Below are 24,605 nucleotides of genomic sequence, written 5' to 3'. Positions count from 1 at the left end.
TTACAGTTGGTGTGCAATATTTGGTTCTAATCACAGTTGCTGCTGCTGCCTCAGCTATCTGAATACCCTGCTGGGCACCAGCTCCGCCATCAACCACAGTTTAGCTGCTATAGATTCCAGCACGTGCATTGGAGACACTGGCGATGAGGCTGTTCTGATACCTTCAGCAGCCGGCTGCTGCATGGACATAATTTCTTCACCTAAAGCCAAAGCCTGGTTTGGTAGTACAAGAGCATTACACCCATGACATACAGAAAAAGCTTACCCTAAAGCTCTACCTTAAAGTTCTATTTAACACATTACATTAAAAAAAAAACCCTCTGACTGAACAGAAAGATGTATTTTATCCTTAAAAAGAAAACATGCTTATAGTGAGAGTGAAGCACCTGATATTTCTCCCCTGATTTACTTGCTCCTCAGTTTACTATATAATATATTCATGTGTGTGGCTTTTCATATCATCATCAGACCAAGCCTATCTGCATGTTCTACACATTTGTTTTATATATTTAGAATAATTTTAGTTCTATTTGCCTTCCTTCTTTTTCTTAAAACAAGAAAATTTCTATTCATGAACAACCAGAAATACTATAGAAATACAATAATTTTAATTAACACAACCAAACCTCTCTTGGCCACGGTGATCATGTGGACAAGCCGAAAAAGTGCTGACTGAATGCGATGTGTGCATTGCATTGCGACGGGTTACATCACTAGTCGTAACATGATGTAACCCAACGCAGCATGATGTAAGCGTCGTGATACATTGGAGAGTTAAAGAAACATCAGCATTCCCTTGTGTCCCTCTGCCCCTTTCCAGGAATGTGCTGTCATTCTTCGTCTAGTAATTAATAACCCATCCCCGTTGCCAGTCTGTGAATGCCCATGTCTTATTCTTACTTATATTAATAGTCTCCCTTCTAATTATGGGCAATGCAACCTCAATCCTTAAAAGACAGATGTTAGTTATTTTTCTATGTATATATAAGTACAGTTGCTCTCTGTCAGTTATCATAGATTTCTGAAGAAAATAAAAAAAAAAATCTTGCTATGTTTAATAATGTTTCACAGATCTGAAGGGTACAAACATTTATTCCACTTTTTTAATTGTGTAGCTAAATCCACAGACTTGAAATACTTTTGATTTGCATTGCCAGTTGCATGTGGGAAGGAGTGCCAGGCTCCCAGCTTTTTTTTTTGTTTTTTATTGCAACTTGATGCATTTTTTACAATGCCATTGCAGCTCTGAATCAGTTCAGCCTGTCTTCTGTGTGGATGTTAGGGTGATTTGCCTTGTGCTTCCTATAGCCGTTGCTTCTTTCAGGACAAATCTTTGTGTATTCCTTTTATTACTGTGTCCATTCTGAAAGTAAGTTAGCAGGCACATACTTACACTGCAAATTTGAATTAACCTTAGAAACTAAGATGCACTTCTTTTGTGCACGTGTGTATAAGTATTTGTGTGCTTGGCTTTTATGTTTTGAGAAAGACTTTTAAGACAACTGTGAAACATGCATAATTTTCTAAAGATTAACAGAGGCCCACACTTTATCCCCTAACAAAATAGTATTTCTTTTATGATGCTAAAGTTGGAAGACAATATGATCAAATAGCACAGTGAGTTTTAAGGGCGGAATAAAAACAAAACCACAAAAAAAAAATTTCAGGAAACTTTATTCTATGATTCTATAATTCCAGGTGAGGACTAGGGACAGTAACAAGTCCTGTCTTCGATCCTAATATCACTGTAGGACCTGCTTTTGATTTCACTGCTGTCACATCTTGAATAACTATGTTGTTAAAAAAGTCAATTTAGTCCATGACACCATTAAAAACTGAAGTTGAAAGTGGTGTGTGAGACCGCACCAAAAATTTTTATCCTGTTCCTTTCTCTCAAACTGGCAGCTCTCTCATGCATCGGGGTAGGGAATCCTGATGGTGCAAGAGACTCCTGTCTCAACTAAACTTCACTGGAATTTTCTTCCCAGATGGTTTTGTGGCTGATCTATGCTGTGAAACACACAATTCATGATCTCTGCCCTGTAAGCTTAATTTTGAACATAAAGCAGTCCTGCTTATCTCAATAAAATTAGACATAACTGTCTGTTTTGTCTTTTGTTGAGTTGTTGGTGTCAGTTATGTGGTGTAACATGCTTAAAAGTTAATACAAAATGCTAATAAATGTATAATATTTCTGTGCATTATGACTTCATTGCTTTTTTTAAGTATCTACCATTGTTGAACTGTTGAAGATTAATAGCTTTTAAATATATTCCATTATTTAGAAGAATTTCACACTCCTTGTATTGACAGAAAAGTTGTCTCACTTCATGCATGCTATAAGTGAACAATGCAATAATGGCATTCCTTCTATTTTTCTGTTCTTTAGATGTAATTGAGGGTTCTAATTGAATCTCTTTTCATACAAAACCATTTTTGTCTTCCAGCAATATAGAGTACTGATGGAAGAATTTCTATTTTTGCTATGTTTTGTGTGAAAATGAAACTGGATGTGAATGCATCATTCCTGATAAGACCTGCCATACCTGGTTATTATACATTAATGTACAAAATTGCTGTATTTTCAGAATTACCTTATGCTATGCTTTGACATTCTGAGTGTTGTATTTGGCAATTTTTTTAAGGTTCTTATTGCTATGACTAGAGTAATACCCAAGCCTTTTTCTTTGGAAGTTATGGATAACTTGGAATCTAACAATTGCGTATCTCGCTCAAGTTATTGTTTCGACTGTGCATGACTATTAGTTTTCAAACATACTACTGTATAGGTACCTCCATCTCTGTGCTAAGCTTACTTCTTATTCAGAGAGAAGAGAGAGAAAAAAGCACACCTTGTTTGCAAGTCATCTTAACCTGTGGCAGACATTCTTTATCTCCATTGACTGCAGAATGAATAGGTCATATTTCATAGGCATTTAGATGTATGTTTGACTTCAGCTCAAAAAGTAGCACCTTAAGTGTCATCCATCATTTATCTAGCTTTATAAACTCTCTTTGAAGATATTCATACTCTCTCTGGCCTTGGCTCATGTATTTTCTGTTACTGGAAAATTGTACAATATCATAATTCATCCCTTTTCCAGATCATTAACAGAATGTTAAACAACATCAGATTAATATAGAGAATATTTCACTACCTCATTAATCTTTTGCTACGTTGAAAATTGACCTCTGGTTACAACTTAACATAGTCTGTGTAGCTTGTTTTTAATCCATGACATTACTTCACCTCTTTCTCTGTGAGTAATTATGTTCTCAACATCTTCCCACAGAAAACGGTTTATCAAAGACTTTTTGAAAACCCAAATAAATTTTAGCAACAAGTTTCTTTTATCAAGTATTCTATGGAGAGGCCTAAAGATTTCTAGCAGATCAGAAAGTGATGCTTTTTCTTTAAAGACAGTTGTGGGTTATTTTCTATCAATGTATCTAAATGCTTTATGATGCTTTTAATTGCTCTTTTCCTTAGGCTATAGTAACATTATTTTTCTTGATTTTAATATGCACATATCTGTTCTTACCAGTCTATTGTAGTAGCTTATTTTAATTAAACACTGATGTATTTCACTGGAAGATCAATAATTTTATCCTCAAACCATTTTTGAGAATAGAATACTGGTTTATCCTTAATGGATCTAAGGTGCTAGTGTTTACTCTTCTGACACTTCGGTTTATCAAAATACGACTTGTTGTAACTCTCTTTTATGTACCTTTAATTCCTGGGTATTCTAAGAGAAATATATATTATCTTGTTGCTTCTTGTAAAACTAGATACCTAGAGAAGAAAAAGAGAGTAAATGTAGAACAAAGTAAGATTAACAAATATGATATCAGAGAAACTGAAATAGCATTCAATTATTGCTGAATGCTGAAGATGGGCAATAACTGAAGACAGCATGGGGTTGAATTAATTTTGATAGCCTAGGGTAGTAGAGTATGTATTATGGGTAGTTAAGCATGACCCTAGGGTAAAGTTAACTGAAAAAAACAGAACATCATGAAATAAAAGAATGAGGGAAAAGAAGGATCAAAGTCTTGTAAGAAGAGCATCATTTTAGAAAGCTAACCAGTGTGAAGAAAAAGATGGTGCTAGAAGATGCAATAAAATGTAAAGGAAAGAAGAAGGAGTTGGAAAAAATAATTTGTCAGATGATGTCACTTTCTTGGTGTGGAAATCTGTGAGCTACTCTTGAGAGAGGGAACATTATCCATTATTTTAATGGTCTGTTTTGTACTATACTGCTGATATTAATGGATTTGGAACCTATTTTCAAAGGCAAGAGTCTGAATCACAAAATAAGGGTTGTTACTGGAATTGCTGCTTTTTACAACAGAAATTCATAATAAAGGGAAGAAGGAAGCCATGTAGAGACCTGTGAAATGAGATACTAAAATGAAATGTGGTAAAGTCAATATGGGACAGAGAAGGGCAATGCACTTTGATCATCAGGAAAATTATATCATCAGAGTTAAAATGTGGGTAACAGCAAAGGTTTATTTAAATGCTAAAATGTAGAAAGATGTTTGCACTGAAGTCTAGATGCAAATTTTTCAGAATGTCCCATTATAGTTTTATTGCAGGAATTATATGCCAAAACTAATATGTCATAGATTTTAGGAAATGTGCAAAATAAAAACACATCCCTCAGCAACGCTGGCCACTCTTCTTTTTGTGCAGCGAAGGGTACGATTGACTTTCTGGGCTGCAAGCGCATATTGCCATCTCATGTCCAATTTTTTCATCCACCAGTATCTCCAAGTTCTTCTCCGCAGGGCTACTCTCAGTCCATTCATCCTGTCTGTATTGATACTGGGGATTGGCCAGACCCAGGTGCAGGACCTTGCACTTGGCCTTGTTGAACTTCATGAGGTTCACACGGGCCCACTTCTCAAGCCTGTCAAGGTCCCTCTGGATGGCATCCCGTCCCTCTAGCATATCAACTGCACCACTCAGCTTGGTGCCGTCTGCAAACTTGCTGAGGGTGCACTCAATCCCACTATGTCATTGATGAAGATATTAAATAGTATTGATCCCAGTACAGAGCCTTGAGGGACACCACTCATTACTGGTTTCCATTTGGACATTGAGCTGTTGACTGTAAGCCTTTGGATAGCAGCCAATTCCTTATCCATCTAACAGTCCATCCATCAAACCCATATCTTTCAAATTTAGCAGCAAGAATGTTGTGGGGACCATACCAAAGACCTTACAGAAGTGTAGGTAGATGACATCCATAGCTTTTCCCTTATCCAATTATGCAGTTACTCCATCATAGAAGGCCACTGGATTAGTCAAGCATGATTTGCCTCATCTGATTTTCTTTCTTTTCCTTCCTCCACTTTCTATGGCCAATTTTATCAGGGTTTGCTGGTAAGAAGTATGAAATTACAGACTGTGGTGCCTGAAAAGCAAAACACAACACAGTGGACATTCTCAGCATTTTCCTGTGTTGCTAAAAGATCCAGGCATGGAAGGTTAAAAAGGGTGTGAGAACATGGCAAATGTTAAACAGACACACATGTACAACCATGAGGAAACTGTAATACCCAGAGAGATTTGATCACAGCAATCTTTTTTGCTGTGTTTTTAAGTCTGATACCTTCTTGTTGTTGCTGTTAGTGGTAGGGAAGTTGGCTGTGGTGCCAGTATTTCCGTTTTGTTCCTGTAAGTGTATTTCAGTACTGATATGACTGACAAAGTAATGACAACATACAGGCAGGTATAATTTGGACCTGTAGGTGGAACTGTACCAGTTCTACCTTCAGACAACCTCGCTAACTCACTTTGTCAGTGACCTTCAACACACTTAAGCTCCGTGGTTTATTTTCCTGAGCAAAACTGCCAATTATAGTTAATTTCCTCAAATAGATGGTGTTTTAAATTGTAAATTGCACTGATTGAGACAAAGAAACATTCAGATCTCTTTTACAGCTGAATACAAATGCAGTACTAAGTTCTATTTTTTTTTTCCCCTGTAGGAACTGAAGTCCATATGACAACAGATAACATCAGCACACATACAATAATAATGCTTAAATAAACAACAAAAAAAAAAGCTTGACCTGTTCCTTTTCACAGGAACTATTTATATTTAACCAAAGATGACTGGAATTTGATTTCTCAGAAGTAATTGCATACATAAACTGTATCATTTCACATGCGATTCTATATAGTTCATACATGATACCCTTTGAATGCAAAATTCAACTTATCTTTCTTCAGGTGGAATAGTAAAATCGTATTATATTATATAACATTATATTATGTTATCATATTATATCATTATAGAATATTGTATGGTACCAAATGGCACATGCCACATAGTATCTATATCATACAGGACTTTTTATTATTTGCTTCTAATTTCCTACTTCTCTCACATAATGATAATTTACAAGCTACTGTTGTTCCTTTCTAAATTTTGAGTAAAACATGAACCCCAACATTGAAAATACTAAGCTTAAATTTTGCTTGGAACATTGCAAAATGGAAAACCAAATGGAGACATGAATTCTCATTAATTTTGGTCAATAGAGAAAAGATTATTCCACCAGAACAGATCTATAATCCACAAATATAGTATGCATCAAAACCAGCTAACGGATATTATCAAGTAATGGAGATTTGATGGGTCAGATATTAGTGAGATCAATGCTGTGGTGTTGAAATTTGAAAGTTTAAATCATGATTCTGACCAGCTGTTTTGATGCTAGCTTAATATAATTAATTATTATACAGCATGTATGAATCAAAACGATCCTTGTTCAGCTTTAAAGTTGGTAGATAAAATCTCACAGCGTCATAATACGCTCAGAACTTATGCTTTGAAGCAGTTAGAATGTAAATAATACAGAATGCTGCAATTTAAGTCTGTGCTTTCCCCCTCGTCATCCCTCTTCCCCAATATTTTTCTGTGAAAACATCCAAAAAACTTACCAAGTTGAGGACAGAAAAGTATTGCCAGAAATATTGTGTTTTCACGCTCCAACTAGTAGGGACTGAATGTATTTTTTAAAGTTGTTGCTAGTATAGATTCATGAAAATCAAAATCCTCTGATGACTTTATGCATAAAGTCCTACAACTGCTTAACCTTCATTAACGCTGCATGCGCTAACTTTGCGTGCCACAAGCTGAAACCTCACAAATGATATCATCAACATAAAAGAAATTTCTATTCTGCTTCTAGATTTTTTTGTTTAAGTCTAGTCTGCTCCATTTAACTTCCAGGATCTTAGTGAGGCTGGGAAGTTGTCTGCTCATGAACTCCTTGCTTGTTACCCTCTAAATCAATCTCCTGACATTTGGATAGAGTTGCACTTTTTCTAAGTGGCCCAATCCTAATATCTTGCGGTCTTCAACTATCCTTCTGTGGAAATAATGAAAAAGTAAAATGCGAGGTTTTCTTCTTTAAAAGTATGGTTTCTGTGTGTTTTATTTAGAAGTCCTGGCGGTCAGTATTTCCCTTGGTATCTTCTTACAGCGTAAGTTCTTTGGGACAAGGACACTAATTTTTGTTTGGGAAAGTCATACATGTTTTCAGTACTGGGTAATAATGAATAAAATGTTTAAATGAACTTTCCTTTCCAGCTTCTATCTATCTTATTTCCTAGGCATCTGCTATTCAATCCTAGGGAAAATCTTTTCTGTGCATGTACTATTTTTGGAAGTAGTAGAATAATTAAATATTCATATTTCAGATTATAAAGCTCTTCATCATATCCACCTTAGATCTTGTTTTCCCTGAAATAGCTATAGTATATTCTATCCCATCTTTAATTTTTATTTTTAACTCCTTTTATTAACATTTTAGTTGTTTGATAGTCTAATTGCTTAGTTGGTTTGATACTGCTAATTCCAGTAGGAATTAATATGTTGTTGTGTGTAGATGAAGATGTCATTGAAATCTAGTAGAGAAAAAATTGAAAACACTGGATTATGTGCTAAAAACCAAACAAAAAACCCAACTAAAAAAAAAAAAACAAACCCTGAATGAAGTTTTGCATGTATACGCTTTGGATGTCTTATACAGACCTCCTACTTGCCTGTAGCTAACACTTCTATGATTCCCAAATAAAAACTAAGATGTCAGAGATCCAGTAAACATCAAAATTAGAAGTGAATATGGTGCCAAACTATTATATTATCTATTACGATGGAATAAACTTATATTCTCACAGGATCCACTCAAATAACAAACACAATTATTTCCTGAATTCTCCAAAGACAACTGCAAATTGAGCTTGTGTTCAAAATGAAGAATTAAAATAGCTGTATCAAATAATTAGAGGTATTCTTAAGAGTTGATTATTAAGCTCACAGCTTCCAGTGGTGCCTACAAATGCCCAAAAGGAGAGTTTGCACAAACAACTTCACCAACAGTTGTTAAATGCAGAGTATGTGCTTGCATTGTTCAGCTGTCTGCTGAACTGTGTAACAGTTACCTTTAGTTATTGGCTGTTAATTCACTTTTTTTTATACACACACATTCACATTCATTTTAAATGGGACATCGGTACTCATCTCTCTTAAGCTTATTTGAAAATACTCACCCTTTAGTTATAGTGTTAAGTCAACATTACTGAATTCTTTCTGCAAAGTCTAGTTACCTAGGTTACCTAGAGTATAGTTACATCTAGGCTTGGGAATTTTGATTAATAACAAATGTTGGTTTGTGCCTTCTAATTTAGAAGTCCTATACATTCTTGGAAACTTAATTGTAGTATAATCATCATGCTAACAAGCTTATGCCCCTCTGCAGCTAATTGTAGTCTACCCATATCTTACACCTGCTGACTTGCCAGTGCAGTATATTACACATACTTCTGGACAAACTTTGCAGTGGGATTTATATATCCTACAGGGTCTTTCATGTTCTTGGATCTTTATTGTAGTATTTACTGTAGACTTACTGATGTTCTCGGTCCTCAGGCAGGGCTGAAGCTGGCTTCATCACAGTGCTGAAGCTTATGCATGCTGGTATTTTCTTTGAAGTCAACACGACTTCTCATATGCTTAAAACTCTGCACCTAAGAGTTTTGCCAGCACAGAGCCAGCATATGTAACACAAAGGAAAAGAGTGTATTTTTAAACATTTCAGTATATTGAACTGATTGTTATATTTTGGATGTTGTAATTGAAGAAAGTAATATGTAGGTGTCTTTTCCGAATTTCGAAATGGCTTCTCTGATGAGGGAGGTGAGATGGGTGAAAGCAAATGCTGTGCTTCTACATAGCAGTATTGTGCACTCAGACATGTTGGCTTTTTTACATTCACACCTCATCAAGTGCACCAATTTAGCAGAGAAATGGAAGCTGTTTGAGGTCACTGCCACACTTTCATACTGAGAGTGTTCCTCCTGATGCTTGTACAGAAAAAATATGTGCTTCTGCATGAAGTAATTTAAATAACTATATGGTAGATTTATGCTTTTTAATGAGTCTTTCATTATTCAATCAGTGAGCATTGCAGGCTCAGTCCAGTCCTCCATCAAATTGAGCAGATTCAGTTACACTGGAAGTGCAAGAAACACTCCCCTTATCTGTTGGAGGTCACTGAAAGGATAGGCTGCACAATGCCTTCTTTCTTTTGAGCCATTATAGATGGTTATGTCAAAGCAATGTACTGTATTTAGAAGACTTTAAGTTCTAGATGTGGTGTAACTTGCATAACAAAAATCCTTATTAAAACATATTACTGAATTTATGTAGCTACCTCATTTCTATATTAGTTATTAATCTTCTAAAATAATAATGATTTCTCTATTAATAATTATCACTAAAAGCAATCTGTTAAACCTTAATTTAATAGTTTTAAAAATTATTATTCTCAGTAATTTTTATTCAAAGCAAGTTTTTTTGGTAAAAAATGTAGCAAAATGGATTAACACAGGATGAAAGATAAAACTTACTAGTTTTATTTTTTTTCCAGGATGAATAAATACAATCTAAATAAATGCAAATATTTTCAGAATAAGAAATCGTTTTCAGGTGTGTTTCTTTTAGTAACTATGACAAGTGTCCAGTGTAAATGCCAGTGTTTATCTTCATCATAGACCTATATTTAACAATCTTCTTAAAACGAATGGGTCACTTTCCTAAAATAAATCATATAGGAAGCTTTGAAAACTTTGACAAAGGGGAAGACATACCCCATTTGCCCAAAGTTACATAAGTTAAGGTTTTATCTTTTGCATCTTACTTGGAATAAGAGTCAATAGCATTTAGCTGCTGAATACAGAATAGTATAATCAGAATGTAGACAGCCCAAAACTTCATGTAACAACATAGCTCCTAAGTGAAAACTGTTATTGCTATTTTTTGTAAGCTCTTTTTGGTCCTAACTGGTGATCAGGCTCACATATCATCTATACAGATAGTTTGAAGAGTTTCCCTACCCTGGAATCTGTGTGAACATTATGTTTTCTTCACTGAGATGAATCCATATCAGCATACTGGTATGGAATAAACTTGTAAGGAAAGGAACTCCAGTATCAATCACAGAACTAATAACTCTTACTAAATGGTAGTAAATAATTATTTCTACAACATCCCTGCTTTTGAAAAGTGCTTGTATCCTTCTGTGGAACTATGTGGGACAGCACAGTCACTCTGTGTGACAATTAATACATTCCATTGCCCTGTATTAAATGTTGGAAGATATAACCTCATTTAAAGCATGTGAAAGTGAGTGATGGATTGATTTAATGCACTTATTTTTGTCCAGGAAAAGAGCTTGTGGGAAGCACATAATTTAGGGCATGTAGTAGTCATTATTTCTGTTTTTATTTGGGAGGAACAGTATACAGAATACTGCCATTTGTAAAATATTAAGAATTTCATTCTGCTTTCATTCGCTGTACATGGAACAGTTAATGCACAGAGAGATGCAAGCAATTTTTCTGAAAACAAAGGTATGTGTAATCATGTAATTGAAAACTACAGGCAACGTAGACAACAGAGCTGAGGTAATATTAGAATTTCATACTTTTTATGCAATCACTTTTTCAACCTTAGAATTTTTCTTTTTCAATACAAGTGTCTATGTAGATTTTTTTTATTGGTTCTCTAAAACTATTTGAAAGAAGCCTGTGAAATAGCATTTTCTTTTTGTTTTAATCCTCGCTAATGCATGGAACACAAAATTCTGTGGGGATTTTTGCTGCATTTTCTTACAGTCCATCCAATTTCGAATATGACAAAAAATTGTCATTTATTTCTCTTTTCTTGAAAAGAAACATTTCCTGGATATATAGCAGCATCTACACATTTGCTGTGGTCTGGAATTCTAGCGATTTTTTTTGTGTGTGTTGCAGCTGGAGTCAATAAGAACACAAATTCAATTATGTTACATGTTCCTTAGTTAAATGTTGCTGCTATACAGAGCTAGCAGTTGGTTTTGTTGTTGTTAATGGTATCAGAATAATGGCCACTGTAATCATGTCTTCTGCTATTCAGTGATAATACAGGAATTAAAACAAAAATAAACAAATCTAATTCAGTCAAATTTAAGTAAAATTCTGAGCTTTCGTTGGCTTCCACATTAAAAACTACCTAGAACAGTAGGAATCTAAGTCTTCATATTATTTAGGAGAGAGATGGAAGGCATCTAATTTATGGCTAAGGACTGCTTTGAAATCATTGAATGTGGCTGTTTGTTGGAGTTACGCACACTGTTGACAAATTATAATTTCATTTTAACACCATTATGGGAAGGGAGTGCCAGAGAATAAACCTGTGTTCTTTCTGGAAGACTATTAACTATATAGAGCACAATTGCACATACATGCTGCCAGTATTCAGTAAATAATTAAGAAATAATGGTTATTTAAATCTAGACAATATGCATATATTTCTCTTTCTCCAATTCAGATCAACAGGCTTCTAAAAATATAGGTATAGATAGATATGTTGCCTTTCTTTGTGATCTCTCCTAACGTACGTGATCTGCAGTCAATTTCTAAGACACTTTGACAAGCTGTAATTCTCAATAATCGTTTTCCTCTGCTTTTATTTGAAATGCCAAATGCCTCTTTTGATCTTTCTTCAGCTGCCAAATGAGAACTTCTTGGTACAGCTATAAAGGTAGCTGGAGAGCCTTTGCCATAGCCGTGAGCCAGGGACAGTGTTATGACAGCCAAACTCTCCCACTGATAGACCCCTCTTTTCAGACAAGAAATGACTTAAGGCTTGCGCACTAAGTGAGATTCAAAGTAAAGCTAACCCACCAGTCTTGGGAGAAAGGAAAGTACAGTTCTGCTTTCCTATTGCTCCCTCAAGACTGTAATGAACTGTTGACTTGAGCTGATTGTAAAATTATAATAGTTCTCATGGGATGGGAAACCAAGAGCTTTAGAGATCTGTTTAAATGGCTGTATAAATAAGACATATCACTGAAAGAATGACTATTAAATCTTTTATTAATCTGGTTTGAGCTGGAAGTTTCCAGAAGGTTGAGCATGCTCTATGTAAAACTGAGAGGTCATATAACTAATAATGTGCTGTGTGATTTCTGAAAACTGAGCGCTTTCCCAAGATTAAATGGGGTCAAAAGGTATACTGTGTGACAGATGGAGCAATTACATATAAAATGCAAAGAAACGGCATCAGCTTAAGCAGTAGTTGATAATTTTTTGCTGCCATTAGAGGCTTCAGAATGGATACCTAAAATGCAAGCACTAGTAAACTGCATGCCTGGGACCTGACTACATTACATATATATGATACATATTATCTGAATGGAGGAAGATGTGGGATAAATTGTGAATACATCTGGGAAGACTTGCAACCCCAGAAAATCTGTTTCTGAATGAGATTTTTATTCATTATCAAAGGAAATGCGAGCCAGAGGATATGCTTACAGTGGGCTGACTTCTTCATTTGTGATAGATGTATGCACGGCATCAAGAATGAATCTGGGAATACAAGGTGACTTTACATCCATAAATAAATGAAATCAAGTATTTTTTAAAAGTTAATTAGCACATTAGTCAGTGTTTCAGAATGAAAAACTTTTAAAGACAGATGCTTACTGAATTAGTTTACAACTGCATTGCACATAGAGCTTCTTAGCGAGGAAAAAAGGTAGCCCACATGAAACCCTTGCTTTATTATGGCTACGTTGACTGGAACTAGTTTGAAACTGGCTCATATATGCCTATGTTATTCTGTATCTGTACTATTACACTATAGCCTAAAAAAAAAAAGAAACATTTTCTGGCAGCAAATATCCTTTACAAAAGACGTTTGGCACTGTTCAGTAAGGAATTACACCATACCTTTTTCACTCAGCAATGAATGGAATTGTAGGACAAATGAAAAGGGGTCACCTGGCATTTAATATATATGTTATGAAGTTATATCTTTTTCTTGTTGTCATTAACAGTAAGGCCTCTTGGAACTTTCTAAAACATGAACTTTTATACAAATGTAATCTTCAGTAGAGCTATGATATCTACAGCGTACTTAATACATGTAATTGAATAGTTCCTGGCCTTGACCGTTCGGAAAATAATTTCCCATCCTATTAACATTTTGAAATATTTTTCTTTGGTACTTTTAATCAGCATGAAAAGTGAAACACAAACCTTGCAAACCAAGAGCTCCAGTCAAACCCCAGGCTGGTCAGTAGAGATACTCCCAGAGTTCAGTTTTTAATGCACTAGATCACCACTGCTATGTACCCTGCTTTCTGCTCTACTGCCAGTTCCAGGATTGTTGTTAAGATTTACCATCTATGTTTCATGTGGGATGAATGAGTAAACACTTCGTAGACTGCAGAAGGGCCAGTCCTATAATGCAGTGATAATATTCACTTGGTGTATGGGAATCCTAGGCTAAAATTAGTGCTCCTGATTTTTATATATATGGGGGAAAAACATGTCCCGACACTGAATCCCCCAAAAGAAGCCCCAAAGCAGAGGGAAGCACTGGTCTGTGGGACAAGCAGTCAGTGCAGGCAGGGAATTCTTCTGAGCCTGGGAGATTGCAACTCACATTCCCATTCTGTCTCCTAGATTAACAACTTGAAGTGCAACCTTAAGCTAACCTTAGAGGGATAGCAAGTCTTATTTTTGTTATGACAGGGAATACCATCTTCTTATAGAAGTTTCAGGACAAATGAATCAACATTTTAAACCAAAAACAGACGTGGTTGGAAAACTCCAATTTTTACTCTCTGTATAAGATAATATCTTTCTGTAAGCTTATATTTTCAGAAGATCAATATAATTTTTCTAAACAGTGCTCCTGAGCATCTTAAGTGGTTTTGGCACTATTGAAATAATTCCAACATTAACACTTCTGTTCTCCTCAAACAGTTCTGTACCAACATTATTACCTACATGGCTTGTATCAGAAATAGTGTGGCCAGCAGGACCAGGGAAGTGATTGTCTTCCTGTACTCGACACTGGTGAGGCCACACCTCAAACACTCTGTTCAGTTTTGGGCCCCTCACTACAAGAAGGACGTCGAGGTGCTGGAGCGTGTCCAGAGAAGGGCAACACAGCTGGTGAAGGGTCTAGAGAGCAAGTTTCATGAGGAGCGGCTGAGGGAACTGGGGTTGTTTAGCCTGGAGAAAAGGAGGCTGAGGGGAGACCTCATCGCTCTCTACAACTCCCTGCAAGGAAGTTGTAGCGAAGTGGGTGTTGGTCTCTTCTCCCAAATAACAAGCGATAGGACAAGAAAAAATGGCCTCAGGTTGCGCCAGGGGAGGTTTAGATTGGATATTAGGAAAAATTTCTTCACCGACAGGGTTGTCAAGCATTGGAAGAGGCTGCCCAGGGAAGTGGTTGAGTCCCCATCCCTGGAGGTATTTAAAAGACGTGTAGATGTGGCACTCTAGGGTCATAGTTTAGTGGTGGACTTAGCAGTGTTAGGTTGATGGTTGGACTCGATGATCTTAAAGGTCTTTTCTGACCTAAATGATTCTATGATTCTATGGCTAGTACCTAGTCTAGGTTTCATACCTACAGTATGAAAAAAATCCAATGTGGTAGGAAAACAGAAGCCCATTTTGAGAATCCATTGATGAAATCCATTTTATCAGATCTCAAAATGAATTTAAAAACCCCTCAAACCCAAGAACCTAGTTATAAAAATATATTTCAGTTACCAATAGACAAATGAAAGATTGTTCCACAACACATAGGAGAAACAGCATTCCCACTCACATTGTAATTAAATGTATTTTAGAATTATATTAAGTTGTTCTGAAAATTGGTTACTCCATGATTTCTTCAAGCTGTGAAGAATGAAAAAAGAAATAAAGAATGTTTCAAATATTGCAGGTAACCTTATGTCACATACCTGTGTTATGTGATATTTGTGTCTCATCACATCTAGTAGCATGGTGTGGTGACATTTTCTAAATTCTTGTTACACTTGTGTTGTTCTTTCTGAAGTACACTGGACGAGAGTCACTTCAGGATGCACATTAGAGAGAAAATCCTTGCAATATGTTACTGATATATATATTGATGATTTGGGGGGGCGGATAGTAGCCAAAACTAAAATGTTTTGCGACACATCTACTTCTTTCACTCAAAGTACTTTAAATATGGATTACAGTCTAAATAGTTGCAGATACAGTTTTTTTCTACAGGCACTGTATATATGTGGTCACATTGATTTTGTTATTTTAAATTAATAGGAATGATATGTGGTAGTTAATTTTATATTTGGCATATGATGATCATATTTTTTTTATCAAACAATTAAAAGACTACCTCACTGGGGGAACTAAGATCAAAGTTTCTTCTGTTATGTGCTTTCCAAATTGTGTCTAGGTGGATTTATTGTCTATGAATAATTATTTCTCATTAATTTTTTACACGAATCAAAAATAGTTTAAGGGTACTTTATGGGTTCAGTACTTGGTTTATCAAAATACAAAATTAATTTTATTTGGGTAGCACTTGAGAAAGGTTTCAACCTTCTTTGGGTTAAAACTAATTTGGAAAAGTATTAAAAAAAAGGGCAAAACTTGGATGGTGACAGATTTAGAGCCTGTATCTAACATTTCTCAAAGAAATTGATAGATAGAGAACATCTGTATTTCATTGACAGTGATATTTTACCTAGTTAATTATGTACTGAATGCATAAAACTTAATGCACTTGTGTACTTCATGCACAATAACTTGTGTACAACTGCACTGAAGATACAGGCTTTTTGTGAAGATGGAGTCTCAGCCACTACTTTTCACATTTTAACTCGCCAATCACTGTCACTGCATATTTAACAGCAGTGTGTCCAGAAAATTTCTATAGAAAATCTGTATTCTGTCTGTATCGAGAAGACAAGCAAACCAGTGCACAGAACCCAAACCTGCATATATTAACAAATCTTAAGTACTTCAGTAACAATTAACCACATTCTGTCTGTCTTACAATCGTGGACTGAGATTTACTTGAAACCTTGAATTTTGAGGGATAGAGGGACATTTTAAATAGTAGAATAAACAAAGTTATAAAATAATTATTTTAGCTAAATATGATGTCTCTGTGACATATTCAGACTTCATATATAAACTCACACATAAACAAGTTAATAAAGTATACTGTTCTTTTTCAGTATGGCTTGAAAACATACTTCCAAATAAAAACAATTCAGGAAAAAAATGGTTAGAGTGGTGACTTAGACCATTTAATTTGTTTAGTAGCCATATTTCATTTCTAAACTAAATTAGAAATGGAGTTTCCTATTCATGTTTCACTCTTTATCAAGTAACATTTTATCTTACAGAGGGCTACTTGCTACAGGACGAAGCACAGCATAATGAAACGTCGGGTGCAAGGATAGCTTGGTGTCGGGTTTTTTTTAGTCAGAAAACAAGCATTGCCCAAGGAGAGGGGTGGGGAAGACTATGTTTATTTCTTCTTGCTCCCATAAGCACAGGCAATGGCATGTATGGACACGTGTGTGTGTGTCTGTGTGTGTGTATGTGTGCATGTATACACCGCAAAAATATTTCGAGAAAGCATATTGAATACAAATTAAAATTTATTCTTTACTAAATCTTCTAGTAAGTAAGCGCAAGTTCTTTATCATGGTAAGTAACTGTTCTCAGTTAATTTATAGGTTTTTCTAAAGAGCATGAAATGTGGTATAATATGAACCAAGGCTACTTTTGGACCAATTTCATGTCTGGGATTGACTCAATTCTATTTCACCTTTGTTTACAGTCTGTTGTTTTAAATACCTTTCTGGTCATATGGGAAGGAAGATTAAATTTTAAGGATGTCTTTATGGTTTGACTTGGTCCATTCAAGTTGTGTGAGACTCAATGATAATTTTATTTGCATTGGTTCCATCTAAAATTCACGTTGTGGTTAATTCTTAATAAATCCTAATGAGGATGAATAAAATGTTAAATCATTGAAGATAGTGACTGAAGGCATTATTTCTTCAAGGTTACAGAAAAGAATGAAATAAATTGCATTTCTTATGTAGAAACCATAATTTGGTAAATTTTTTAATATACTTTTTTTGGTTTATATTATTCTTTTTAATAGCACATTAATTTTGTTTTTGCAGAAATCACTTTTAACTGAAGTAACTGCATTGTCACAGAATATGATACGTTTTTTCAAATATTTTCAATTTGTTCTTCTTGACATTTTATGTTTATGTGCAGTTTGCATCTTTTTTGTTTTTCAATTTCAAATGTAACAAATTTTGACATTTTTGTTACATTTTTCTTTTTTTTGTACTAGTGTTTTTTTTTATTTTTGAGAACCTGCTGTTTTTGAATTCTCTTTTTTCCCTTTATTCTCCTCCTCACTATGATCCCAGGAGCCAACACAAAGAAAAGCGCAGATGATATAACCAGTAATGATCGTGGTGAAGATGAAGGTATTTTTTGTTTTTTCAAAGCTCGACCCTGATGCATGAACATAAACTTTTCAATTTTTATGATAGTAATAATTATTATTGTTATTGTTATTGCTGTTATTTCAACATGATTTTTAGTCCCTTATTTGCAGAAACACACTTCAGTGTGCTTCTTTATTTTCTTCTTTAGAAATTCCTTTCATTGTTTTTCTTTTTAAAATCCAAATTAGCATATAGATGACTGCAGTTCCCTGTGACAGAGGTGTAAAGGTTATTCCTAAATATGTGTGAAGTGAGAAACATAAATATTATTTGAAACCACATACTTTTCCTCCCTTATTCTTTCTTAGGTTGAGAAAATGGAATTTAGAAACATGCATGTGCTCTTTTCCCTCCTACACATTTTTTAAATTCACCTGTTTGAAATTAATGAAAAAAGTCACATATATCCTTCCTTTCACTTCCACTGTTTCCCCAGTGCACAGGCTGTACATTGATGCAGTTGAATTGTGCTTTGTCTTTGCTATTTTTATTTACTTATTTATTTTTTTCTCACAGGATGTGGTTTATTTCAGGACACAAAAATAAAGGAAGCTGTTGATGCTGCTTTATTGCTTTTTCCTGTAATCAGCTAGCCTCTGAGATACATTTGTTCTGACTGACCACATTCCCACTGAAATCAATGACAATCATTTTAATTGACTTCTTTCAGAGTTGGATTGGATTCCCTGAAAGGAAATGTTAAAGTTCACAGTGAAGTACCCCAAAAAAGTTTTACAAGGAAATACTTTTTTCTTGCCTTGGCACAGCAAAGCTATTTAGGATGCACCGAAACAGAAAGAAGTCACGAAATCTTCCTCTATTCTCACCCTTTCTTTTCATTAAAGTTACACTGACAGTTTATTTTACTTTATGTATTTACCAAATTAAGAAAAATATTTTCAAATTAATTAAGAAGATAACAACCTTGGGTAGTTTATTGATCTGTTTTTGGAGCAATGTGTTTCTTATTCCTCTCCTGCTTGGCCAATCTGAAGTGTTATTCCATGTCTTTTTTTTTCTGTTTTCTTCTATCTGACATCAGTTCAAATAACTTTGAAACATCTGTCCTCTCTGTTCCCCTTAGAATCATGCATACTGCAGTAAGGACACTATCTCCTCTTTTCCTGGGAGTTCAGCTCAATTGTAGCTACTCTACCCATATATAAAATACCGTAATAAAAATCTCAGGTCTTTGATTCACACTGGTTGCCCTCTACTGTACCACCTTCATTGCTGAATTACACTATTTCGTATAACACAAAAATGTGCAGAATACTCCGAAATTACTGTTATTTTCTGAATATCACCTTCCTATTTCTGTGCAACATATGTTTTTTTTAAGTTATGGTATCATCATTTGCTGTACCAAATTCTGTAGTTAATTTTAAAGCAAAAGATAAGTAACAAGCAAAACCAAAATTGCTTTAAAAACTTAAGGTAGATACTGGTTTATGAATACATTATTATTCAGACTTCTTGTAAAATTATAAAAAATTAAGGTTTCATGATTAACAAGGGCATCCACTTTAGATCTAAGCGCATAAAGCATGGAGCTCATTTCCTTTATGTTGAAGCTAATCATGTTCCCATTGAAGGGGAAGAGGAAACCTCCCATTGACTTCAGCAGTGAAAAATTCAACCCTGAGGTAGAGCTATGTAATAAGCAAAGATTAAATACAACAAATCATGCCATGAGACTTTGGAGAGAGAAGGGAAAGGTAATTCAGTAACACAAATAATTGTGTTAAATAATTGTTGCTTTCATTTTTTGAGGGCTTAGCTGAGCCTTCACTGAAGAAACACTTTCATGTACTTTACTGAAAATGCTGAGAATGAAAAAAATACATCCACTGGAATGTACCTCATTACTTTATATGATCTGTTTAATGGTTGCATTCTTCTTACAGTCACAACAAGTAAAAAGTTCTTATCACAAAACCTTTTGTTCTGCTGCTCAAGTACAACACATAAAATACAACATATAAAGTATGTATCTTTTTCCGTAAAGAAGGCGGATTCTATGAGAAGCCTTAAACTCTGACAACTAGACGGGTGTACACTGGAGACTGAACATATGTTCCTTGCACTCAGATGACAATTTTAGATATTTAGGGTAGTGCATACACATGAGTAAAGTAAAAGTGGACCGTAAGAATATGACCAGTCATAATTTAGCTTTAAATATGCTCAAATTAGTTCCACATATAAAAAATATTATATATGTGGTACCTCATTCCTGATCACATTTTTGGTATCTTAGAGTATTTCCTAACAAACCCGAGGAGAGGGAAGAGTTTTGGAAGGCTTTCAAACCCAGGTCCCCTACCTCTAGGTACTTAGCTTAGCTTTTTCTTCCTCCACTTTCCTTTTCCACTGTTCAATATATGCCTATCCTACCCAAAAGAGAACACAGCTTTTTTTTTTTTTTAATCCTGATTGAATAGTCAGAGACTCTGCTTTCCCTATATGATTGAAAGAAGTGCTCCTATTCCACATGCAGATACCCTGAATTATTTGGAAAAGGTGTATATATCTAATGGCAGCTCGCTGAATTGCCCTCTGCTTTTTAAAGGAGCTTAACCCCTGTTCCCACTGTTTCTGCAGAGAACATAAATTCCTAATTTAGGTAATCTGAACTATCCCTGGGGTCAGGAGCCTAACTTGTTGGTTATGAGTGGAAGAGATATGAATCCAGTCCTAAATATACCCCAAATCATTGATTAGTGCAACTTTATAACTCACTCTGAAGTATGAAAATATTACTACCAATTTCATTTAACTTTCTTTTAGAAATAATGACCCAGCTGTTTATCTGTTTAAAAGTAGTCAAGAACTTTTCTGTGTATACAGAAGATTAGCAATACCATCAAGGAGCATTAATTCAGAGCTGTTCTTTAAAGCTTAGCTACCATGACAAGGAAAAGTACAACACAAAAGACATCGTTTGCTTTAAATACAAAAAATCTAGGCCATGAATTCACATAAGTTCTCTTTGTTTGTTAACTCTTAGGCTATTTGAAAGAGGGAACAGTTTAGTATGTTTATTTCTATCAGAACAATTTGATTTTGTGATATTATCTCTTACTGAACTATTGGGAATATAATTTCAACAATTATACCTCAGTGAGGAAAGGGAAGTATGGATCATTATTGTAATTTTATTATTAAATTTACAGATATTGCTAAATTGGCTTATACTTGAATCAGAATATTCTAAAAAAAGATAAGATTATTCCATAATTTTATTTTTCTCTTTAAGCTTTTAGACATTTATATTCAAATTAAATTCCTTGTAATATTGAAGACATTTCAAGTGGTCTGAAAACATTTCAGAGGAAATATTTGAAGCAACCAAGAGAGATATTCAAACTATAAATATTAGGCTTGTAAGATAATCCTGAACTGTGTAAGCTAGATGATTAAAGTGGTGGTGATGACATTGAAAACATAGGAAATATTTAAGAATATTTTTAGCACTTGTTATAAATTGCTAATGCCATATTTCCTTATTTTTTTATTACTTTATTATGTTTTCCTTACTTGAATTTTTTCAGACATTCATGATCAGAACAGCAAGAAACCCGTTATGGTCTACATCCATGGTGGATCTTACATGGAGGGTACTGGCAATATGATTGATGGCAGCATTCTCGCAAGTTATGGAAATGTCATTGTTGTCACTCTCAATTACAGGCTGGGGGTTTTAGGTAAGTGACTCTTTTCTTCATCACCAATTGCATAGAAATATTTTACTGCTTAATTTATCTACCGATCGATCATTGGGCTAGTTTTGTTTTTAAAACAGAACACTTGCTGGTGGATAGTTTGACTGTATTATATTAATTTTGAATTCTGTTCAATATTTTATGGAAACTGGGCTAGGCTACATGTCCCCTTCTTTTTGACAGCTGCCTCCACCTTAGACAAAAATGACTGGATATTTATAATTATGTTAATGCTGGTTTATGTTAAATTTGTCATTGTATCATATTTGCTCTTGGCTCAGTAATTTAACAAGTTTTGAGAATTTGTATCTTTTTCTCATTAAAATCTTCTTGATTCCATGTAAAATAAAAAAGAAGAAAATGAATCAAGAATAAGTACTCTCCAGTTTCAAAACAATTGGTAATGGTAGGAAGAGGGAAAATGTTACTATTTATCTGTATTTATTATTTTTGTGTGCAAATTGTTTTTTAGGGCAGAAGATGTAGAGTTAATACAGACAAAACAGGCTATATACACTGATGGAATTTATGTTGCAGGTAATATGGAGTCAAGGGGTTTCAAGGAGTGATGTAAAATTATCTTCCTAAATATACAGAACTCCATAATCATGAATTATAATATTGAGAGAAGTTAATACTTCTGTCTTTCAAACAGAACAAGAGCTGCATCTTCTTGACATTATAAATATTCTTCTGTCAGCATTAGATTGAATAATAAAATAACCTTAGATCCATGAAAACAGACCAAAAATCTTTTCTGCTTCTCTGTGATTCCGACTCCCGGATGTTTGCATGTACCAGGCTTTTCTCCAAATGAAGGTTTATTTATTGAAGTTCTATTTTTCCATAGAAAATTAAATGAAAAATTTGCTTATAATAGCAGACATTAGAAAAATTTTTTGTCTTAATGAAAAAGCATATAGTCTCTATAGAATAGCATATAGACTACTAGAATGCTCATTTTTCCAGCATTTTAGATACACAAGGTAAAGCATAGTAATTTTGTGTGTGGGTTTTTTTTTTTTTTTATTTAGCATGGCTTTTACAAAGATATTTAATCTTGTTTTTCATGATGGCAAATCTGATCTATATTCTTGGCACGTACTGTTTTGGAACACAGCAAACTTCTTTTGCTGAGTTATCTATTAATGTGGTTAATGTGTTTCAACAGTGTTCATCAGAGTACTGAGAATTTTTTTCTTGTCCCTGATTTTGACTCTCATTTAAATACAAAAGAACATTTTTTCTATGTTAGAGTCAGATTTAAACATAAAGCCAGGAATATAAAAAGATATTTTGGTATATTTATGCATGCAATCTTGGTACTCAGAAACACACCCAAATGTAAGTTAAGAACTCAAGACTCAAAAAAAAAGGATTGTTGTTGTTGTTGTTGTTGTTGTTGTTGTTGTCAAATACCCAGGAACTTGCTAATAGATATTTATCTGTAAAAAAGGTTATTTAATGGATCTCTTAAAAGGTTTTCTCTTGGTTTCTTAAAACTAAAATTGTTGAAGGGTACAGGTGGTTATAATTAGTTTAAATGTTTCATTGTCCAGCGCCTCATATCAATCTAAAGGAAAAAAATCAATATTTGCATTGATGATCTCCTATTTTTTGTATTTATATTGAAAACAAAAAAGACAATGTTATGTTTTTATATTGTGGCATTTAGGAAAAAAGGCACAATATAGAGGCATTCATATAAGAAACTGAAAAGTAATAACTGCGAGGATTTTAAATGGATTAGGAAAAATATAGTGTTATATTTGGCATTAAATACTGCTTCTCAACAGTGGTAAATGTAACTTTTGAGACACTATGGAATTTATTCTTTGTTATAGAAGGTCTGTGTTTGAATTAGAAAAACAGAAGAAATTCAGAATATGCATTTAGCGTGTAAAAAATCAGAGGAATTGTGTTTTATGAGCATATTTCTGTTTTTTTCTTCCTGGGTGAAATGTTAATGTGATCCTTGAGAACACATTAGGTTCTGCCTAGACATTGGAAGGTGTTAGGTGAATTCCATGTATTTTTGACTTGCTTCATAAGTAAAAAACTGAAAGAGAAAACACAAATTTCTTCAGGTAAACAACCATATGGAAAATAAATATGGTTATTCATAAAAGTTTAAAAAGTAGCATAATTATTATGACATACAATTTGAAGATTGACAATATTTGTATCCATTTCTTCTAGTCTGAATTATCTTCTTTTTGAAACATATACTTATTTCTGTAAAACTGGTGTGCTTCTGTTGAATTTGATTTGTAAGTTTGTACAGAAAAGGACACATACAAACCTCACTTAATGACAGAAATGTGTAATTCTATCACTATTATCACATCCTGTGATGGAGGAATATGTATTGAATTGATCACAATGATGAGATACTGAAGACCCTTTATATATGTATTTTTCCTTCCTCTGGAAAATCATCACTTGAATGGACCTGAAAACTGGATGTTATACTTACCATAAACGTTATTCTGTTCTTGAGGCACATTAAATTATTTTCTTTTCAGTCTATATTGTGTCATTAACAGCAGTAGATAGAAAATCTATTAGGACTTCATAGATAATCACTGGATGATATTAGCCAGACAAATCATAGAATCATAGGATGCTTTGGGTTGGAAGGGACCTTCCAAGATTATTCAGTCCAACTCCTCTGCCATATGCAGGGTCATCTTTCACTACATCAGGTTGCTCAAAGCTCCATCCAACCCGACCTTGAACACTTCCAGTGATGGGGCAACCACAACTTCTCTGGGCAACTTGTTCCAGTGTCTCACCATCCTTATCATAAACAATTTCTTCCTTCTATCCAATCTAAATGGATACGTGCCCCTGTATTGGGCACTGGTGAGGCCGCACCTTTAATACTGTGTTCAGTTTTGGGCCCCTCACTACAAGAAGGATGTTGAGATGTTGGAGCGTGTCCAGAGAAGGGCAACGAGGCTGGTGAGGGGTCTGGAGAACAAG

At 34.5% G+C, this 24,605-nt stretch overlaps 1 protein-coding gene across 3 annotated transcripts in view; it reads left to right on the top strand.

Annotated features, from left to right (window-relative positions):
• The window catches only part of NLGN4X (neuroligin 4, X-linked), a 126,483-nt gene that overhangs the window by 27,056 nt on the left and 74,822 nt on the right, over nt 1-24,605 (top strand). The window contains exons 2-3 of one of the 3 annotated variants that reach the window (XM_009333379.1): nt 17,815-17,874; nt 21,450-21,602. The exons of 1 other annotated variant lie outside the window; for it this stretch is intronic. In XM_009333379.1, coding sequence (XP_009331654.1) covers nt 17,815-17,874; nt 21,450-21,602 — 213 coding nt within the window. The remainder of the gene's footprint in view (nt 1-17,814; nt 17,875-21,449; nt 21,603-24,605) is intronic. One more of the 3 variants, XM_009333380.1, reaches the window with a different exon arrangement.

Source organism: Pygoscelis adeliae, unplaced genomic scaffold (genome assembly GCF_000699105.1).
Source record: "Pygoscelis adeliae isolate BGI_AS28 unplaced genomic scaffold, ASM69910v1 Scaffold69, whole genome shotgun sequence".
Lineage (NCBI taxonomy): Eukaryota > Metazoa > Chordata > Aves > Sphenisciformes > Spheniscidae > Pygoscelis > Pygoscelis adeliae.
The sequence above is the reverse complement of the archived record's forward strand: the minus strand, read 5'-3'. Positions and strand labels throughout refer to the sequence as shown.